We start from the raw sequence: 23,364 nt of genomic DNA, 5'->3' as shown, positions 1-23,364 counted from the left end.
TCCACCAGAGGGGAGTGCTGGAAATCCGATGCGGTAAATGATTAGGATAGCGTGCTGATGCCCATCAATGTAAACACATGTCCATTCACTTATGGAGAAGGAAACTGTTGCTTGGTGTTTGCTCTTTTTTTCTCTTTTCGGAAACCATATACACCTCTTTATAAATGGCCATGATTATGGACATGGGAGGGTAATGTGACACCCCTTTTCACGGCCAGTGACTACCTCCGAAAAATGCCGGGACATGACGGTGGCGGCAATAGCTGCATTTAAGTGCTGCCTTCCGTGGAGACGAGCAAATAGCTCCGAGCCTGTAATTTGTCACGCACCCACACAGCACCCCCCGATTTCAAACAGATCAACGCCACCATCAACGACACGCAGAAGGAGAAGAAAAGGAAAGAAAGGAAAAAGAAAAGAGGGAGAGGGAAAAAGAGGGGGAAAAAAAAGCTCCAAAAACATGAGCACACTTGAGAAATCAAGGGCCGTCACTTCGCCCGTGAAAAGCGATACCTGTACCTCAATGATTACGCCTGGATTCTGAACACAACCTTCCGGCTAAACTTAATCACAATTTTCAGTCTTCCCCTCTGCCATTTTCTTCTCTCCTTCTTTTCCCTCTTTTCTTGTTGGTATGTGCAACCTCCGCATCATCTTCCCTAAACGGCTCATACACAAACGGTGATGCATCGTGATGCATCGCGATAACAGGCGTATCAATTTTCAGCTTTAACAATCGTAATGTTCCTCCTTTCTGTTTTTTTACAACCATTCCCATCATCTGCCCCCTTCTCTCTAATGCTTCCTTTTTCTTGCTCTTTCCTTCATCTTCTTCTTCTTCTTTTTCTTCTTCTGCTTCTTTTTCACCTGCAAAACTCCTCTCATTTTTCACCACCTGATTGCACCGCATGCCAGCACACTGTCGTGACGGAAAGCGAAAACGGCGCAGAGCCCGAGCAAGTTTCGCAGATGCATCTCTCCTTTTTCGCGAGCTCCAACCTCGTTTGACAGGACAAGCGGAGACCCGGGGGGCAACTGCCAAATTCTTTCTGCTTTTGTTCTGTGCCCCCTCTCTCCTTCTCTCTCTCTTTACGAAGCATGCACACTTTCTGCATCTATCCGCAAAAAGGGGTATTTACAAACGAGGAGGCAGGGTTGGAGGGGAGAAAATTGTGTGCGACACAAAGAAAGAGAAGAAGAGAGTGACGGATTTAAAAAAAAAAATCTCCTAGAGTACGAGGAGAATGTGAGGTGACTCGCAGACAAGATAGGGTCTGGCAGGACATTAACGACGCTAAGTCAACTATTCATGATCAATTGGGCGGGAAATTTTGGGGACGAGAAAGAGCAGAGCAGAATGGGCTGAGAAGAGCTAGCAGTTCAGTGCAGCAATGTGCTTTGGAAAATATCTTAGACTAACGATGCTGACAAGTGGTAGCTACAAGACATATAAATGTGATATGTGCCAGATATTAGAGAGAGATGGTAGAGTTGTACACAAAGAATCAGACACATTTTTCTGGTTCATGAACATACAAATCTAATAGATAAGATTCACAGGTGTTTTGTCCAATAAAGTTGTTCTGAATGAAAGCTGTGTTATCATCACAGAAGGATGAAGAAACTGTAACTAAAACTAAACATTCAAGCTACATTTTTTTGTGGATGATTTATCCCTGAATCACTTGTATAAGTGAATTCCTCCATGACAGTTTTTGTAAATAATTTGATATAAGATAAGTTTACTTTTCAAATCGATGGTAAGGGGAAAAGAGTGAGAGAGGGAGATGAATATATAAAAGGGGAAAAGAAAAGGGAGACAGAGAAAAAGGAAGAGAGATGAAGAGAGGGGGAAAACGGGAAAAGGGAGGGGGAGTGCCTTGATGGAATAAAGTTTGTTAACTCCTTTACCAAGAAAATTTTCAGTCAAGTCTCCATCCGAGATGTTGGAGTAAACTTGGGGATGCTACTGGTGAAGACACTGAAAGAGAGAAAGGGAGAGAAAGAGAAAAATATAGTAGAGAAAGAGACGGAAGAGAGAAAGAGAGAGAGAGAAAGATATAGTAGAGAAAGAGACGGAAGAGAGAAAGAGAAATGTAAGAGAGAGAGAGAGAGAGAGAGGGAGAGAGAAAGATATAGTAGAGATGGCCGAGAGAAAGAGAGATAGAGAGGAAGAGAGATAGCGATGAAATTAGATGAAGGAGGTGTTGCCATCTTCCCCATCAAGGAGATGCGGAGTCAAATCTCCGTGTTGGCACGGCAACCCCAGTCAGTGACCCGAGGACGATGGATCGGAAATTGTCCGGCAATCAGGCACTGGTTTGCCGGTGCCAAAAGTCCTCACTCCATTGCCTACCTTGTTTCTAAAACCTTCACTTTCTTCCTCTCTTTCTCTCTCTCTCTCTCTTTATTTGCGTCATCTGGGAGAGAGCTCGTCCCGTCTCCACCACGGGATATGGAGGAGGAGGAGGAGGAGGAGGAGGGCAGAGCCAGCGAGGTTGGGTTGCGAACACGAGATGGCTCGACAGTTGAGATGGAGATGGGAACGGAGATAGAAAACATAACAAAGTCGGTGGCTGGTGGTGCTAGAATGAAACTGCCAGAGAGATGGAAAGAGAGAGAGAGAGAGAGAGGGAGAGAAAGAGGAGAGAGAGATGGAGAGGGAGGGAAGAAGAGAGAGGAGGGTGGGGGTGGTGGGGAGGAGATGCTGCTCAAAGTCTCAAGGAAGGAAACATGATGAGAAAGGAAAGCTAGGGAAGTTTAAATAAGGAAAGGAAAAAGATGGTGTGAAAGAGATGGGTGGATAGAAAAAGACTTGGGAAATGGTAGCTGATGAGTTAACAAAGGAAAGTTATTTCATTGTGAGCAGAAGGCAGTATTTTTTTTTTCTTTGAAAGATAAGGAAAGCAAGTTTCTGATGTACTCTGTGAAAATAGTGATTCTGGATGTACTCTGTAGAAAGGAATTGTACGGATGCTTTCGATAATTTTCAAAGAAAAGTGCAGAAGACGGTGAAACTGTTGATCAAAGCCTAGACAAGAATTGCAACAAGGGCAGTGAAAGGAGTAGATAGAGGAACTGGCGAATGGCAAAATAGACTAGAGGCAGATGCTGGATGAAAATAAGAACTGAAAGAAGAGGGTGGAGAAGAAATCTGTGATGAAGGGACGAACAATAACTGTTGGAAGAATCACATCAGCTAACCATGAAATAGTCTGCTAACTTCGCAGCCCCAGATTTTGCTAATTCAAACTCTTTTGTTGATTCAAATGGAGAGACTCAAGGCATCAAAGGTGCAACTCTCTTGCTCCACTTTCGCAGGACTCTGCGAGACCAAAATAGCTTATTCAAGATTATTGACTTTCTGTAGCAAGCGTCAGATGTTCCATCAAATATTTGAGTAAACGACCGACCCACGAAAAAACACGATGACACAAGGCCGACGTGACAGAAGTTGTAAGATTCCGACCATACCACATGGCAAATATATTTGCTGCAAGTGTTAAAGGGAAAGTTCATTTTGTATTCCTTAAAATTTTCTTCACTTTCGTCACTTTTCATGCCAAGTCACACACCGTGGGTATAGGCAGATAAGTCTAGAAGCCAAGGGGAATTTTTTAAGGCTGCATGTACAAGGCACCAGCACCTGTTTTGGCGTGCAGCCGTTACTCCCTGCCCCCGCTATGGGGTAACGTAACGCAACGCCGATGGGGCCTTCCTACGAAAAAAAACATGCGCGAGTGTAATCCTGCCAGGCGCCTTCTCTCACCAATTGTGCGGGGCCCCGGAAACGTACCCTCGGGCTAGAGCAAGGAGATAGGTGATGTGACGTTGTCTGCAGATTTTTTTTTTCTCTCTCTCACACTCACTTACTCTCTTCCTCAGGTTTTTCTTCCTTCTACACTTCTTTCACGTTTTTCTCACTCATCCCTGCACTAAGTTCAAAAGTAATTTTCCTACCCTACTTTATTTTCTTTTTTAATTGTTTAATAAAGATGTAGAGAAAGAGATATAGAGATAGATAGAGAGAGAAGATGAGAAGCAATAGAAAGAAAAATAGACAAAGAAAAGGAGGGAAGATGGGTAAATGGAAGGCAGAAGGGGATAGACAGACAGTGGGGGAGAAAATGGTGAGAGAGAGAGCACTTAGGTTTCAAGAAAGTTTGGGATGAGAGACCGTGCTGGATGTGGTAGGAACTTTAGGAGGGGTTTCCGTGGCAACGGATTGTGGAAATGACTAACTAAAACTGATGGAGACGATGACAAAGATGCCCCTGAAAGAGTCATAGGATGACCCATGAATGTTTAACGAAGTGCAATCAAAAGTTGTGCTCAGTGACTGATATTGATTGATGCATTGCATGAAGTGATAACACAGTCATAGTGGTGGCAAAAAAAAATACCAAGGTACTTTAACTGGTTTGCTAATTTTTCTAAAAGTACCATCAACTAGGAGAAGGGGGGGGGGGGGACACTGATCTTTTGCACATGCTGGACCATATATTTGGAACGGACGGCCTGCATATATCCGAGAAATTTTCTATCTTTGGAAACTTCGAAATCCATGATGAAATCATATTTCCTGAAATCATCCTTTAATCAGATACGTGTAACTTGTTTGTTTGTGTGTGTGTGTGTGTGTGTGTGTGTGTGTGTGTGTTTTGTTGTTGCTTGTTCTACCTTTGTACTTTAGTTTGTTTTGACATGATTATGTCACAGATATCCTGGATGTGTATTTGCTCTCGCAGTTTGCCTATGCACTCTAAGGCACTTTGCTCTGAGCATCCAGTTAAGGCAAATACAATGCTATGCAATACACATTGTCATCATTCTATCCTTATTATCATCATCATCATCATCATTATCATCATCATTATCATCATCATTATTATCACTATGATTATTGTCAGGACTAGAGACAATGAACTGTAACAGTTGTAAACTCTACCATCAAAAATGGCAGCTCCACCACAATCATCACCACTGCCACTGCTGTTCTTCAAATGTTGTCTAGAGCATTGCAGCAATGGGATTTGAACTGGGGACCTTGTGATTGCCTAGTCCATCATACTGGTCATTTGAAAGAAAAACTGTCACAAATCTGTCACACAATTTACATCAAAGCAAAGCTTGTCATTTTCTCCACAACTTTGCTTATTACATGTCCAGGGTAACACAAAATTTGTAAAAGTTACATTGATTTGAAGAAAACAGAATGTTTTCCCAAAGCATGACTACGTTGCTGTCTACGAATAATGTGGCACACAGGGGGTTTTAACCATGGCGCATAAAGAGTTAAAGGGTTGCATCGTGGGCCGTACAAGAATCATGTCTGCTTCGCGGGTAAGACTAACTTCATTCTTCCAGGCTGCGTACGGGCCTTGCATCTTGCATCACTGACGCGGCGGGGTAGGCAGGCCCGTCTTTGACGGATGGGGAATAATTTATTCATATCCCGCTGACATTGAGACAACAATGCTCGCACACGAGTCAGTTTTAATATCGGATGAAGTTGAATCATCATCCCGCCAAAGACAATGCTTCATTAACATCTTCTCCTCCCGAGATAATCGGAGGAGATGAAGAAGAAGAAAAAAAAAAGAGGAGGGTAATTATGTAACCATGAGGAAGAAATGATGAGACAAACAGACAGAGAGGGAGAGAGAGAGAGAGAGAGAGAGAGAGAGAGAGAGAGAGTGTGTGTGTGTGTGTGTGTGTGTGTGTGCGAGAGAAAGAGAGAGAGAGAGAGGGACTAACTCTTTAGCCACTGAAGATTCTGTCGATAATGGCCTATGGTGCACTAGAAGGTAGAGCAATATTGCCCTCATTTCGACGACTTTGCAAAAGACGTGTGATACCTCACTGCATATTTATTTTTTTCTGTTATAAGTTATGCTTATGTTTGTCTATCATGAGTTATATTTATTTGAAAGCCTAAGAATGTCTTTTTTTTTATACCAAGAGAATGGTGTGTCAAAGAGGTAATCCTGACATACATTCGTTGACCTTTGACCTTTTTCAAATTACAAAATCGTATATTCTATATGAAAACAACAAAAATGGTAAAGCAGAAAACGGACGGGTGGTTTCAGGCATTTTAGGGATTAATAAGATGGGTGGTTTGGGGGTGCTTCATTGACTAATGAGTTATAAAATGGAGAGAATGAGATTGGAGAGAAATATAGCAAACTATTATCAACCCTTATTGAGCTCTAGTATTGTTTGTTGACTGGCAAACACTCAAGCTGCAGTGCTTTCATCACTGAATAGCAAAGATGTCTTGAAACTGATATCATCAATAGATAGAGATTACCTAATCCCCCTAATCCCTATTGTGTCATCATGGCCTTCCTGTAGGACTGTGGCACACTGCTACACCTGAGTGAGTTTGCTTACTTTACAACTAGGTCAAGTTTGGAGGGATTACTGATTGCTGATGAAATAGCTCGCTAAGTTAAAGGTGCATAGTCCCGGTAGTGTAGAGGGCGCTGTTGATGATACTGCCAATCACCGTTAGCGTTTTGATACGAAGATTACCGAAGTTGAGCTGTCATCAAGAGTAAAGTGCGTAGGTGTTGCTAAGTAACGTTGCCTTCGTTGTCTTCTCTGCGCATCGCGCACTCTGTAGTAATGCCAGGGTGCGTGCATATGTGCTTGTTATTATGACATCACAAAAGAAGTTTGCTAGAGCTGTCATCCCCCTCAGCCGAATCATGAACCGAACTGTGATCGGACCACTGACTACAGTGAATCGGACTTCTTCGGACTCGGAGAAGTGGGCCAAAGCGTAAGCGCTAAAGAGGAGTCCATAGCATAGGTCTCTATAGGAAACTTGCACCGTGCGCCCGTGTGCACATTTGACTAAAACACCGCGACCATGCACCTTTAAGCTCTGTGCCTGAGCACATCAATGATTGAAGAGCTAGTGACAAGTGTATGAATCAGATATAAAAAAAGAGTAATTAAGGAAAGTATGAGATCAGTGATAAAGATGAGTGAAAAGCAAGTGTTGTCTTATTTCAAATACTACAAGAAGAAGATTAAAGAATGAAGTGGGAATTCAAAACAGAAAATTTGAAACCAAAATTCATGAAAATCACAAAGTTTAAAAAACAAATCTGAACTTTTGTAACTTACTAGAGAACCTTCATAGAGGGAAATGATAAAGTGAAAAGAAATCAATAAGAACAGAGGGTGAAAAACGCAGGAATTTTTTTTTTTTTTTTTTTTTTTTTGGGGGGGAGTTCGATGAACACAAAGACAGGCAAACTCAATGCAAGGTCCCTGTGTTGAAATGCCCTCAAGAGGGCAGCATTGCACTCTAGGTGATAGAGAATATCCTACACACCCTTCACAAGACACATAACTTGTGTCTCACGAATGTCGATCTTCTCACGTAACATCCACGAGGTTTCGACATTCAATTCTGATAATGCTGCCAAAGATAAACAAAATCTTCTATTCATATATGCTCTGAATGTTTGTGAAATAAATGCTAAAACATATTACAATTACAAGTGCCACTCCAAAGAGTTCAAGTGTTAAAGATAATAAAATGTTTTGGTACCTCAAAAGTTTCCTTGAATTTCCTTGTCTTAGTTTGTGTTTCAGGTTAAAGTACCTTTCATATAACTAACACTGTGAGACTTACTCGCTCCAAAGTGCTCTAATGTCTTAGTAATCACGCAATTAACTGCGACCAGCAGCCCAATACGCATAGCGACCAGCAGTCCCATACGCATAGCGTAATCGGGCTTCGCATTGTAGCATTCAGGATCATGACAGATTTAGTATCGCAGGATAAATGTCAACTTAAAATCCCCAAAATTCTTCAATTTGAAGACTTACCAATTAAGTTGAAGTATTGAAAACAGGCTTTGGGCAACGTTTGGTTCTTCCTATAGTCCCTTTCTGTTCGAATTGATGACTGAATGTGACTCCGCCGAGAGGACCTTGGGAGAGCTACATACACTGAATACTACAGCCAGTGCATGCGAACACATCACATGCGCACAAATTTCAAATCCATCAACGGATAAGATGTTTGTATGCGCATAGGCTGGCCGTAGTAGTCAGTGTACAGCTCTCCCAAGGTCCTCTCGACCGAGTCACATTCAGTCATCAATTCGAAAAGAAAGGGACTATTGGCAGAACCAAATGTTGTTCGAAGCCTGTTTTCAATACTTCACCTTAATTGGTAAGTCTTCAAATCGAAGAAATTTTTGGATTTTAAGTTGACATTTACCCGCGATACTAATTCTGTCATGATCCTGAATGCTACAATGCGAAGTCCCATTACGCTATGCGTATGGGGCTGCTGGTCGCAGTTAGCTATGCGTACAATGGGCTGCATGCTGCTGGTCGCAGTCAGTGGTTTCGTACAATGTTTATCGACACTGTACGGCGACGGCTCTGGTACGAAACCATTATTGCATGATTACTAAGACATGAGAGCACTTTGGGACGAGTAATTCTCACAGACAACGTACTTTAACGTGACACACAAACCAAGACAAGGAAATTCAGGGAAATTTTTTGAGGTACCAAAACTTTTTATTATCTTTAACCTATTGGCAACTAGTCCCGAGTACTCTCCTGCCGGAGTAAATGGGAAATGCGTGTTTTAGGAGAATCAGTCCATCTTCCATGGGTTAAAAATAGCATAAGAAAAACATAACGTGAACTTTGGTCTGAACAGAGCCCTAGCTGTTTCATAAAACTTGTTATCAGTGACAAGTTGTGAGAGTTGTTACGAGCTACTGAAATCCTTGCATCTGATTGGCTGAGAGCAAATTTGTCATAGAAATGTGGCAGTTGTCACTGATTGTTCAGATTGGTCAGTTTTATGTTTTTTATGAAACGGGGCCCAGGTCTGCGTTTCCCTGTGTGCTTAGCAAAGGTTTCTGCGACACCCTCTTGTTTGGCAGTTCATGCACTTTCAGCATGCATCGCATCGTCAGAATACACCGGCATTGCTTCGGGGGCAAGTGAACTTAGCGGGATCATTGAGGCTTGGGAGAAAGACAGAGAGGCAAGAGTGATCAATGAGGAATAGATGGGGGCAGGGTGGGTAGATTAAGGCCTAACCTTCTGAAAAAAGTTGGCCTAAAGGAAAGGAATTAAAGGGGCAAAATAAATGAGGGAGGGGAAAAAAGGTGCAACAAAGGTATTTTCTTCTGCAACTATGATGAGTTGTGTTGAGCTGCATATTGTAGAGGCTGAAGAAAAACAATAGTGCTCTTGATCAGTTCCTGAGGTAGGCATATACAATCTACCCACTGGCTACATCCAGGGTAGTAAATTTACATGGGTGTATTCAAATCATAATGCACAAACCAAGTAAAAGACTTTAAGAAAAGGTCATCAGGAAATACCAATGGAAAGTAAAGATGAGGTGATGATCATGAGCTGAACTTGAACATGAATGGAAACAAATAAAAAGAACGGAGGTGAGTGGAAAGTACAGGGGATACTGGAAAGCATAAGCACATGGAAGAGGAAAGAAATTAGGTTGTATGGAAAGCTACGTGTGGCTAATGAACTTGTTGACGAGGAGTCCCGAGTACACTTCGGCAAGTGTCTACGGGAAATGCGTGTTGTAGCAAAATCAGTCCGTCCTCAACGGGGTCATCAGAAGCACGTATGGAATACTCTGATACATAAAGATCAGTGGTATGGAATATAAAAGAAAAACTAAAACTAAAAAAACAAAACAAAACAAAACAGCCCCCCCCCAAAAAAAAAAAAAAAAACAAACAACAACAACAAAACACAACAACAACAACAAAACAAACACCTAAATTCATGCTTTACCTAGCATTTGTGTAAAATATTAATTCCCAGTCAAATGTCACAGCCACGGGATTGATAGTGGCTTCAAGCTCATTCAAATGACATGGCAATAAGTATAATGTGCCTAGCATAGGGGACACAACTGTTGCAGCATCCAGGTGGCTTGAATCTGGGACCTTGTGATCCATCAACAGATGCTTAGTTTAAACTCAGGAGGCCAACAAAATGATGTTGCTAATGTTCCTCATGCCAAAACTTAGCAATGGCCAAGCATCCAGCCTCCTGCCACTAGGTGGCGCTCTTCCACTCCTCTTGGCAGAAAGCTGTTTTTGACACAATAATGGAGTTGGCCACAGTGCAATCATGGACATATACAATGTGATATCAAGAGACAATGTGAAATGTTGATGTATGCATGTCACTAATTAATCAGAGGTTCGGAGCTATATAGTTTAGCATTGTTTTCACTATCTATTTTTAGTGTTCCATGAGACACACACACAAAAAAATATGCTCTTTCATTGGAACCCTCTGTTGTTTATATGTTTGGTTTGAATGACGGATTTTCCAAAGCCTACTTGAATGATCATTAGTTCTTTCACTGCTTCTAAAATTGGCAACCCACTATCAGAAGTCAAAGTTTGTGTTTTTCTCTCGATTTGATAATTTTTGTTTGTAGAGTTCTTTCTGATTTGGGGTTATAGTGTACATACAGAAACAAACAAGAACAGAAAGAATTCCCCAAACTAAACAGACAGGCAAAGTATGCTTCATTTAGAATATAAACATTTTCTGTATGACTATACTTCTTGCAAAGTCTGTGTAATACTTATGTTCCAATGTATGCTTGGTTTCTTTTACTTTACATGTTGAATTGATGAAAAAAAAAATCAATAAGAAAAAAAAAAAGAAAAAAAATGCATACAAACAAGTGAGGTGCAAACATACAGTACAGCCTAAAACACACAGGTTCCAATACATACACACTCATAATTTTGCATGAGTATACCCCCATGTTAGAGGTGAACATTCCCCTACACCTTTTCCTCAAGCTGTGTTTGATAAGTGGTACAGATAACTGGAGACCACACTCTACAGCCTCTCGTCACAAGGTGGCGCTAGACTCCTTCCAATATGACAGATCTCACAGTCACTACCCATCTCCCTTGCCATAGAATATTGATACTGCTGAGGTAGAATTCTCATCACACCAATATTTTCTTATACTCACATACCAGCACCTTGCAACAGGCTGAAAGGAAAGTACATGAATATTGACCCGTTGAGGACAAGGCCCACGTATACTCGTGCAAGTGTCTATGGGAAATGGGTGTTGTAGCAAAATCAGTCCGTCCTCAATGGGTTAACACCCATGAATAATCCTCCATTAGATAAAACTATCACAGTATTGGTATTCTTCACTCACCTGTGGATGATTATGTTGAGTAGTGAATGAGGAGCCACAAGATAAGGTGGATTATGAAAGAGAAGAGAAAAATAGAACAAACAAATTTGATGAGTGGATCAAGTGCAAAATATAGAATAAAAAGAAGTATATGATAATTCAACCAACATGAGACAAGCACATTACTTTCTTAATCCAAAAGAAGTTAATATTTTAAAGAGATTATCTTCCCGTTATATTCATCAATACTGATTCTACAATGTCATCATGATCTAAATGATAAAGACTGCATTCATAATTTTCATTGATTATGTAACACATGAATACTGATTCCATCAACATCACTATCAAAAGCAATCAATACATCTTTTATCAACATAATCCTTTTGATCAATGTTTAGATAATCTTAATATTCATCATCACCATCATTATCATAATCACCCTAATTATCATCATCCTTATTATCATCTTTATCCTCCTCCTCATCATCATCATCACCTTCATCATTAACATATTCATTATTATTACAAACACAATCAACAACAATATACATCACCACCACCACCAACATCATCATCATCAACATTATCATCCTCACCATCATCATCACCACCATCATCATTGTCATCATCATCATCATCATCATTGTCATCATCAACATCAACATCATCATCATCATCATCATCATCATCATCATCATCATCATCATCATCATCACAAGTATCACCACTACCAACAAACATCATCACCACTACCACCACCAACAACATCATCATGATCATCATCATTCTGTAATTCATCATCATCATGACTGATGTTCTCCATTGATCGAACCATCCTCCACCTCTCACGAGTCCCTCACAACATCCTCCAGGCCCTTCACACAAACACTCCACCCCCACGCAGGCAAGATGCGAACAGCGCCATCCTGTGTTCGACATGAGACAGCCAGCAAATGCTCTGCCAAAACGGAGAAGTGCAATTGATGGCTGGTTTGCAAGCATGCGTCGAACACATCACTAGTGTTGTGGTCATTGACATTGTATACTGTACTATGCGTTCTCTTCATCGGTGTATGCTGCAGCAATGGCAGTTGTCACATTAACAAGGAAACATTTTCCCCCAAAATATAGCATTATTATTTTGCTTTACTTTCCTTTTTTTTATTACTGTAGGGGCCTACTCCAAATCATCGAGTCTCCAAAAGTTGCGATGAAAATCAGGTATAAAATGTTCATTGAGTTCCACTGAAAAGAAAACTTCCATTACAAACAACTTTCCCTGAGCACATAATTCCTGACAAAAGTGATTGCTGTTGGATTATATTACTATGTTCATCCCTTGTTTGACTTTTGTGATATCATAGATACAAGCAATTTTGTGCACAATATGCAAAAGTAGATTTTAGTTCCATTTAATTAAACAGCTAGACAGAGAACAGAGAATGCTCTTCAATTTCCACGCACCACTCAAAAGAAATCACAGCTTCTGCACTTTCTTTTTATAAACAGGCCTGACATAATATTTCTAACGGCACTTAAATAGCTTGATAACTTGCCCAAGTTTTTCATTAGCATTCTGTAATCTAACCACACTTGACTAAAGTTGTAGATTAGGAAACCCAATCGGGCGTGGCAATGTACCTCAGTCTAAGGCCAAGGTAATACAACAGGGATTAGGGGGATTAAGTAATCTCTTTTCATTGGCAATTAGTTTCTTCACATCTGTGCCATCTGGCAAATACAGTATTAGTTGAGTTAATAATTGAGGGGGTCGGTGCAATATAGGGCTAACCCACAAAATAGTCATTTTGAGATAATCGCCGTTGAATGTTTGGAAAGTCCATACATTGTACATTAATAGAACATGAATGCATGCATTTTTTACCATCTTATTGGTTGAATTCAAATATGATATTTTCATGGAAGTTAGAGTGAAGGATAAGGATTATGAAAATGCACGTAACTCAATTTTGACAAAAGTGTGGGTTAGCACTATATTGCACTGACCCCCTCAATTATAACATGTCAAAACCAATGTCAACTTGTCATTCTAAACTTAGATGATGATTTAAATGTTTCCCTATTGGCTACATAAATCACTATTCTGTAGGTCACACACAAAATGTCAAAAAATCAATTATCCATGCACCCCTACAGAAAGGTAGATGAGTCCACCTTTGAATGAACCACAATGTTATACACAAACATGAAAAACACATAGAGATACGCATAAGACAAAGTGCTGGTTCCTGCTTTGCTTTACACACAGCCTTCCACACAGTGAGTTATCCAGTATCCTTTGGGAAATGCTGCCCTCTGTTGACAAATCTGAACAAGATTTCTCTTTCCCTCTCTCTCCCCCACCACCTTCCCTTTCATTGGCAGTGTGAATGTCTGTGTATTCATGCTTTTAACACACACACATGTACACACCACTACAGAATTACACAATCTTTTTCTTTACTTGCTAGCAAAGCTGATTTTGGACTGAGTCAAACTGTATCCTTACAAGTATGTAAGCATTTCATACAAAGTAATTCAACTAGAATATGAAACCTTTTTAATCATTTTTATGCTGCACATCAAATAAAATGGGGGAGCAAGTTTAAGGTTTATTATGCCCTAAAACAATTCAGAGTGTAGAATGCAATAGTACTGCAATTATGACTGCAATGTGACTTGTGGTACCTATCCCTTGTGTTGCCATGGTAACAACCAACTTATGAATGGTGCTGTAATTTTGATTGATGCTTTCGCACCGAGTACTTTGATTTGTGGGGCAGTGTGTGACTTCACAGATTGCATCATGTTGTCCATCATTTAAACTCAATAAAGAATCAATTCAATAGAGGACATGATCACAACAAAATGTTTGTCTTTAATTGACAGGAGCATCATTTTCATATAGAAGCAGACAGACTCAAAAGATGTCTCCTTGGTTACATTATGACTGACAAGACCACAGCCTCTTGAACATGGCATAGATTCACCTACAAAAATTACTCACACATTGCATGGCAGAAAACACTGACAGCCAGCCAACCATAACATGTGTTAAAATGAACATTTCTTCCTGACTATATGGCATTCAAACACCACACTTTTTAGAGCCACACAGTGATCAAATACACCACAGCACATGGAATAGATCGAGTTTGGGGTAATCGTACATGGAGGCTGAAAAAAAAGAAGAAGAAATGTGCTAAAACTGTTCTCGAATGGTTGCTACATTCTCTGTAACTCTAATCATTTTTTTCATCATTTTTATTTTCCCCCCTCAGCCATCTTATAACTCGCAAAACATGTTCCCCCTTTTCTTCCCTCACACGCTGCAAGCTGCGTCAAAAGGTCTCGCCTTAAAGGGAATTATCATGGGGCCCCCGCTGCCGATTGTCCCCTTCTCACATCCGAAGTGGCATTCTTTTTTTTTTACAGTACGGCCGTACATCAACGGCGGCACGCGCCGAAACGGTCTCCGAAAATGGTCCTCACTGTCCAGGTGTTCCTTTTGAATGGGGTCCCTGCGGAGAAGGCCGTAGAAACCTTTGTGGATGTTTAGCAGCGATGTAGAGTAGATGCCGAACTCTAGATCATCGGCATTGTTCGCTGTTGCTACCTCGACTGAATATCACCCAACTTGGATTGGGGGGGGGGGGGGGGGGGTTATACAATGTTCCTCACATGATAACATGTAATCAGTTCGCACTGGCTTCTGCTGCAAGTTGCAAATAGAAACAAATTTCAGGATTACGGTTAAGATACATGCACTATCTCTTAAAGAATGTGGTTTCTAGTTGCATGGAATTGTCTGGAGGGGAAGTTTGTGTCTGATGGTTAACGTGGGGTTTAGACTAAATTTGCTCAGAGTAATGGATGATGTTGAAACACAAAAGGAACACTTTTCTTACACACAGGATATGTAATGTGTAGAGAGGACAGTGTTTTGTGTGCACAGAGCCACTGGAGTAATTTAAAGAGTTTTAATGAATGTATCATCCACAATATATTTCTCTACCTAATCTATCTATCACCATTCAATTTCACCATTTATTTTAATTCATTCAATTCATGTTATTTTCATTTTTTTTTTGATAAACATCTATCTATATATATATATATATCTATTTATCTTTCAGAGAGAGAAAATTAAACATGCAAGCACAGAACCAACTGACGATCTTCAGCGGATATGAAGTGACATCCATGGCTATTTCTAAATTTCATCATTAAATTCATTCAATTCATGTTATTTTCACTCTTTTTTTTTCCAACAAACATCTATTTATCTATCTATCTTTCAAAGAGAGAAGGTTAAACATACAAGCAGAGATTTATCTGACAATCTTCAGTGGATATGAAGTGACATTCATGGTTATTCCCAATAAACACACTGTCCATTTTTGTCCCTCCATAGAATTGGAAGTGCATTTTGGTATTGAATGTTTTCACAATTGTTTTACTAAGTCATATATGAAATGTTATCAAAACCACTCCATTTAATAATTCTCTTGGACATTAATACTTGCATATATCTGTCTCCTCCCTTGTTTTGTTACATTTTGACTTATTTTTCCCTCCAAATTACAACTCTCTAAAGACCCCTCCCCATCTCTCACATTTTTCATCTACACTATATAGCTGTGTGTATACCAAATAAAATGTAGTATATGAAAGAAGAGTACTTTCAAATACATATATATTCATCTTTCTCTTTACAAATATATACACTTGATTGTATATATATATATATATATATATATATATATATATATATATGTATGTATATGTATATATATATATATATATATATATATGTATACATACATACATATACATATATACACACATACATCTAAAACACTCTCTGCAAATAAAATGTAATTTATGGGAGAAGGTTATTTTAGATGTATTCTTCATCTTCTTCTCTCTCTCTTTTTTCTCTCTATATATACATGTACATATGTATATCATATATGTTTGATTATAAATATACATATCATTAATGCTCTCCCTGTAAATAAAATGCAAATTATAGAAGATGAGTATTTTAGATATATTCATCTTCGTTTTCTTCCTCTCTCTCTCTATATATATTTGATTAAACATACACATATCTTTAATACTCTCTCTGCAAATATGTGCACATCTATCTCTATCTCTCTCTGTATATGTTTATTTATTCATACATATCATATAATACAGAGAACTAAAGAAGAGAAAGAGTGAGAGAGAGAGAGAGAGAGAGAGAGAAGGAAAGAGAGAGAAGTGCAGAATAATCTATATATTCCCCAACCTCGTAATGATATGACTTATATTGACCTGACAGTAATGATTGAACGGACAGTGTCTGTAGCCGTAACTCATAATCATACTGGTATTTACTGTTCGATTAGGCCTGGCCATTAAGGCCGCTCATAACGTGGCACCCTTTTTCCCCGTGCCGTAAATTCTTCTGTCGAGAAACCCAACACCGGCAAGCCTCACAGACCGCATTTGGACAAGCCATTGCTGTGAATAGATAGCGAAAATCTCTTCATCCCGTATGTTTTACTGCCCAGTCCCTCTCTCCTCATCTCTTTCTCTCTCTCTTGTTATATCTCTCTGTATTTCTCCCCCCCCCCCCCTCCGACCCTCGCTCAATCTTTCTTCCATCTTGTACGGCAAATCCTCGTAGCCCCTCAACATCCCTCTACTCCCATTCAAATGCCGTCACAATTCCACATAATGCGTGATCAACACGCTGCAAATTCGGTGCGGGGAGCGCGGGAGCACGGCACCCGCCGCGAGTCGGTGGGAAGAAACCCGACACCGCCGAGATTACTGACTGCATCAATCGCATTTTACTTCGCATCAATCCGAGTCAACACTAGATACCTAATACATTAAAGGGGCCCATCAGCTGTCGAGGAAGCCCCTCAATGGGGCGAAAATTCATTCAACGTGGAACAAATACGGACGCGTATTGATGAATCAAAACTCGTCCTCTGCTTACGGCATACCTTCAAGTGTATTCAACAGAATGTTCGATCGTCAGTTTGAAAATAACAAGCAAATCTAGAATGTCACAACAATTACAAGAGAAGCAGAAAGAATCCTTGTTTTTTGTAGCTACATTTCCATGGTTCAAAGTGTATTCATGTGAACTGTTTGCTGAAACAAAACAGGGAAAAGTTAAAAAAAGACAAAAAGATGGCTATTGTGTCACAAAGAAAAGAAAATGCAGTAAATAACATCGAAGACATAAAAAGCAAATTTGTGTGGAATGGTATCTTGAAAACAAAATTGAATTCCAGTTATTGTTCAAGAACTGAAGTTGGTAGCCAGACATTTCATCCACACACAAAAAAAACCTCCAGAAAAAACAAAAACCCAAACACAGAAACACATCATAACATATAATTTCATACCTGAAAAAGGTAAAGAGGAATCATATTCTTAAACATTTAGGTTAAGAGTTCCTGCCTTTTGTATTACCCAACTTCCTAGAATAAGTAACTTGCTGTTTGTAATCTATGCAAAAAGGAATGCTCCACATTTATATCACTAAATCTGACTGAGTTTGAGTTCACTAAAAAGAAAACAACAAATTTCTACATCTAAATACTGAAGTTGAAAAGTCAACTAAAATTAGGATAATCAAAAAAAAACCACACACATACACAAAGAGGGTTAGAATATCTACATCTACACAGCAAAGTTAAAAAGTCAATGAAAATTAAAATAATCAATTAAACAACAAAAACAAAAACAAAACAAAACAAAACAAAACAAAACAAAACAAAACAAAACACAGAGGGTTAAAATTCCAGACAAACAGGTGTTGATGGTAAATTACTGTCTGCCAGTAAGTATGTGAAATCTACCCAAACAATCAATGGTCTACCTGTTTACTCCATTCCTACTATAATGGTTATGCAAATTTTAATTGATTGACACCTGTCAATCAATTATATTGACATCAGCAGCAAAATGCATGTACATGGCACACCAACACTTTGAATCAAGTCCAACAACAATAGATCATAATTGTAGGCATACACCAACACTTTGAATCAAGTCCAACAACAATAGATCATAATTGTAGGCATAGAGTCTATCAAGAGAACAATTTTGACTTTGAAATTTACCAATGGGGAATGGTCAAAGGAAATGTGTGAAATATCAATAGTCCACCCGATAGGGACCACAAGCATGGACATGGCTTTGACTGACGTCTGTCACTCAAACCTGCTGGCACCAAGAACACACATTTAATTATGTGAGGACAGGTAATTCCATGATGTATCTAAAGATTTTAATGTTCAGCTATTCACTGGATGAAACATTTGAGAAGGATAAAGCTTAAATATATGTCAAGGGTGCTGATGACGATATAACAGAAACATAAAATTACAGACAAACATGCTTACCATGTATAAACAAGACAGTATCTGATAAACATGAACACATACATTCACACTCAAATACACATATGAAAAAATATTCAACTTTCCATCGATTTTCTCTCTCCAAATTTAACTGCTGCTTCACTAAATCTTTATATTTGTTAATCCAATTTAAAGAGAAACATAGGTAGCTGTTTTAAAAACACCACACGAAGAAAGGTTCTTTAACTTTAATATAACAGTTCAAAATGACAACTCAAGCGAAAGACGTACCCCCGAATTGAATGCGGAATCCGCGAGGCAACATTGATACGAAAGCCGGTAGACATCTTAGGCAATAGATAGGAGATAAACAGTGACAGGAACAACTTGAACATCAATTTCTTATCATCTAACCTTGTCTTCAGCTATAGTAGAATGGCAACGAGCCGTACTAGCTCCGAGCGCATTCTTCCGATTAAATTTTGTGGAAATTTGAAATGGACACAAGATAGGGATTTTTCTCTCAGATGTTGATAACATTTCAGCAACAGCAGGGTGAAATCCTGAAAAGAAATATACATGAAGAGTTCAACTGCAAAACCAAGTAAACTCTATTTTTGTTAATGTGGGATATTTGCAATGGAAGCTTTCAAAAAAAAAAAAAAGAAACTAATAAGACAATTTTGTATATTTTTATGTATAACTTTGTGAATATTCCTTGTTATGTAACAAGTATCACTGAAATGTTTTTTTCTTGCGTTATTCAATGATGCAGACTTATTTAAAAATATGAAAACATGGTGCTTACCCCATTTTAAGATACAACTCTTCACATACATTTTAGCCTTAGTAAATGACATTCATATCCTTCATTTCTATAAACACATTAATTTATGAAAAAGCAACAACATAAGCATTAGAAAAGTAACATTTATGCAACTCAAACTCGATACCATTATTTTGATTGTTATGTAGAAAGAAAGAAGAAAAAAAAAGAAGAAAAAGAGAATTCTACTATTATCAGGTAATAGACAAGCTGAATGTTGGATTAATTTAGACATCATAAAGACATTTTGATAAACATCATCACATCTGCTTGTAAGAAGTATGCAACCTCAGCTACTGCAGAAAGTAGCATGCAATAAAGATATGTATATCTTTATCCCCCCCCCCCCAACAGTTGAATCCTGAATAGAACCTGGGACTTATACTAATTTGCGTCATTCTTTCATGCACCTTGCGCTGCTAACAGGTGAAGTATAGCCATGCATTTGTACATCGTGACTGACAAACAAAACCTACACTTACTGACTGCAATTGATTTGATTCAGGCATGTTCCATACCAACGAAGTAAAACATGAACTCATTCCACACTTTTCAGGCTGGCTTAGTTTGAGCCTATGAACACTATGAAAAGTTACCATATTTATTGCTTTGTACAAATGTAGAGAGTTTCCACTTTATCTCTATTTTTCCTCTCGCCCCTCTTTTAATCTCTCACTGTGGTTCCGCCATTTTGTTTCTTCGTTACTTACGGGTAAGGAGTGTGTGGTATTACAGAAATTGACACTTATTCATAACTGGATGAGAATTGAGCCTCCACGGTAAACTGCATTCTCCAGTTTTTATCACCGCTACTGCTAGTTATTTGCTGAGCAAACAGCACTCTTGGGTATCCAATTGCCTACCGATGGCTTGGCGTAATTACAGAACAAACAGTAGAATTAGTCTATGGGCCGGCAGTTTATTTGCTCGTCACTTCTTAAGGATCGTTAACGACTAATAAATTGGGTCTGAACTCGACCTAAAGAGGCATTTATCTTGTTCACAGGTTATCGTGGACTTGGTCACTGCTAATGACGACTGATGTCAACATTTGACAGCACATTACAGAACCCATGTTCAGCATCACACTGACGATGAACTACAGAGCAACTACACAGCAAAAATACCATGGTATTCTGGGTGGTAATTCAATCCCCAAGTGAAATACGCATGCGATATTTGAGTGTTAATTGTATCATGAAATACCACTGATCGTATAACAGCCCTTTATTTTTCACATGACTTGACATACTTTGTGTCTTTTTCAATTAGAGATCTACACGCATGCACATTACTTGTAAACCAGACATACCATGGTATAAGAACCGTACCAAATAAATTACCACAGTGTCTATTACCGTGGTATTTTGCCTATGAAAAAATGACACCAACAGATTACCGTGGTATCTAACACGATGGTAATTCCCATGTAAATGCACCCTACTGACTGATACTCTGGCAGGCCAATTTTCTGATTGGCCTGAAAATTGCTTTGCCCATTCCTGATGTGTAATGCGATATCGTTTAAACACTATGTGCAATTTATTTCGACATCCCTTTCCTTCTCCTTAAAGCCTTTTTGCTAGGTTTCTACATACTTTCTTATTTCATTTTCTCGTTTTTCAATACGGTGCAGATATTAAATCATCTTTGAGCGATGAAGCATGCAGCTGTAACGAAATCAACACAGGGACGTAACCACCGACTTCCCCTTCATTTGTGATGAATTTAACACTGCAGAGTAGTCTCTGGCAGTTCAGACATCGTTTCTTTATACCACTAAAACATAGTCTTCTAACTCTTTTACGAAAATAGGTTTAGGTGAATAGACTATCCTTGGTGTATGCTTAACTTTGATGTAACAGATATAGTACCACAAAAAAAAAAAAACCAACATGTCCAACATGCTTAGAGGTAATACTTTGGAAATTCATCATAACACGAATGTTCAGAATTCAATACAAAGTGGTACATGTGCCTTGTGTATACCTAGACTACTCGTTAGCTGATTTTGGTAGTTTATTCACGGAAGAGAGGTGGGTTGGGTTGGGATGCGTGTGGGAAAGATCATCGGTATTGCCGACTGGCTCAGGAATTATGAATGGGAAATGTAATGGTGACTCCTTGAAATACTGCTCAGAAGACAGCTCTTGCGGCGGAAGATTAAAGGGTGTAGAATGCCTGGGACGTGTTGGAATTTGAGCAAGCATTAGAAAAGCTGTTCCATAGAGTATATCAGCAGGGTTTATCTTTACGCCTGCAGACTTGTGTGTTTACTTGCTGATCATTCGCTAAATGTGAAGAGGTTATACACAAGTATTTGATCCCTTACAAAGAAAAAACAAAAACAAAACCTTCCTTGTTGAATAAAAAATTTTGCCCTTCATGATTTATGCAACTATATAAATATCCTATGATTATGCTGTAGTATTACATGGGGTTCTGCTCTCTTTTGCTCCTTTGTAATTACATATGTTTGTTAACTTGTTATAATTTAATTCTATTTTGTTTTGACTTGAAAAGCAGAATAAATGCAAGCAAAAGAAAATAAAAGAAAAAAAAACACCTTGCCATTAATTCTGTGTGATGTTAATCTGTTTACCAAACCTTATTTGAATGTTGTTTGGGATTGCAAATGAATGAATGAAAAAAAAAAACACAAACAAACAAACAATCAATCAAAACAAAAATGCAAAACAAGAAAATGACATGCCCTACATTTCAGCATAATAAGAACAATGCATATTGTGATTTTTGTTTTAAGCTGTCCTGCACATAAATCAAGAACAGAAAAAAAAAATGTCAATGTAACAATCGGAAAAGGAGTGGGGGTTTAAGGAAATATCACAATTCTCTACAGGATGATTTCATTTGGAAGTCTAAAGGAGAGATTGATTTATTTCCACTGTCTATTCTATCCCGCAAAATCTCTTTTTTAGTCTATCTATTCCATGAAAAAAAATAATGCCAACTACACTCTAGGGAAATCCACTGATGGTTGGAAGTGGTGATTTTATTAGCATGTCTGTCTACACTAAAGGGCCTGTTCACACAAAAAAAACAAAACAAACTTATCCCTTGGATGATCATGGCCCTATCCTTTTAAAAAAGACCCCAAAAAATGTGATTTGTGTTAGTTTGACAAAACAAACTAAGCAAAGCATATTTGTAATTATCACAATTACATTTTACACACATATAACACACACACTAACCTCTCCTTCAAAACACAAAATAAAATCAACAATAACACACAAACACACACACATACATACACAAGAAACAAACAAACATGTGTGGAAGGTTAAACCTAAACCCCCAAAACAAACAAACAAACAAACAAACAAACAAACAAACAAACAAACAAACAAACAAACAAACAAACAACAAGTGAAAGGATTACTTTGGATACATCTTTGAGAAAGTTGTATGACAAATTTCAAAGTAAACCCAAAACTTACTTCTGGTGCAAATATCCCAAGGATTCCATTTGTGGTCAAACTTTTGAAAAGTTTTAAAAAGTGGTGGTGGTGGTCGGGGTCAAATACGGGACAGAAAAAATTCCAGCTCTGCTGCGCAAGAAACTGTTTTCTGTCCCACAATCGGGGAACGATAACTTGTTTATGGAGGTAGAGACGCCAGAAGGGAAGAAAGAAAATCGATGGAAACAGCTTCGAATGTTGCCATGTCCAGGGTATACTCTACCTAACTTGCATTTACTTGATCAAACTTCGACACTCTTACCAGCCTATTTTCATTTGGCAGGCTTGAGTTAAGTACAATTGGGAAATGACAATCAATTCAAAAAACCACATGCGATGGGGGGGGGGGGGGGTGGGGACAAATAGATGGGAGAAAAAGAAATGCGGACATAGAATAAGAGAAGGAGAACGAAGAAAGAAAACAAGTTTGCCTCCCTAATCACATTTCAAACAGCCTTACAATGTGAAACCAGAGAATTATTTTGGACT

At 38.8% G+C, this 23,364-nt stretch overlaps 1 protein-coding gene across 1 annotated transcript in view; it reads left to right on the top strand.

The window, feature by feature from the left end:
* Positions 1-2,185: 2,185 nt before the first annotated feature.
* Positions 2,186-23,364, top strand: part of LOC139720492 (uncharacterized) — a 54,984-nt gene continuing 33,805 nt past the window's right edge. The window contains exon 1 of the mRNA XM_071631846.1: positions 2,186-2,579. Coding sequence (XP_071487947.1) covers positions 2,186-2,579 — 394 coding nt within the window. The remainder of the gene's footprint in view (positions 2,580-23,364) is intronic.

Source organism: Diadema antillarum, unplaced genomic scaffold, assembly GCF_040938485.1.
Source record: "Diadema antillarum isolate AM-2024a unplaced genomic scaffold, OU_Dant_1.0 scf00000128, whole genome shotgun sequence".
Taxonomy (NCBI): Eukaryota; Metazoa; Echinodermata; class Echinoidea; order Diadematoida; family Diadematidae; genus Diadema; species Diadema antillarum.
This window is presented reverse-complemented; position numbering and strand designations above follow the sequence as displayed.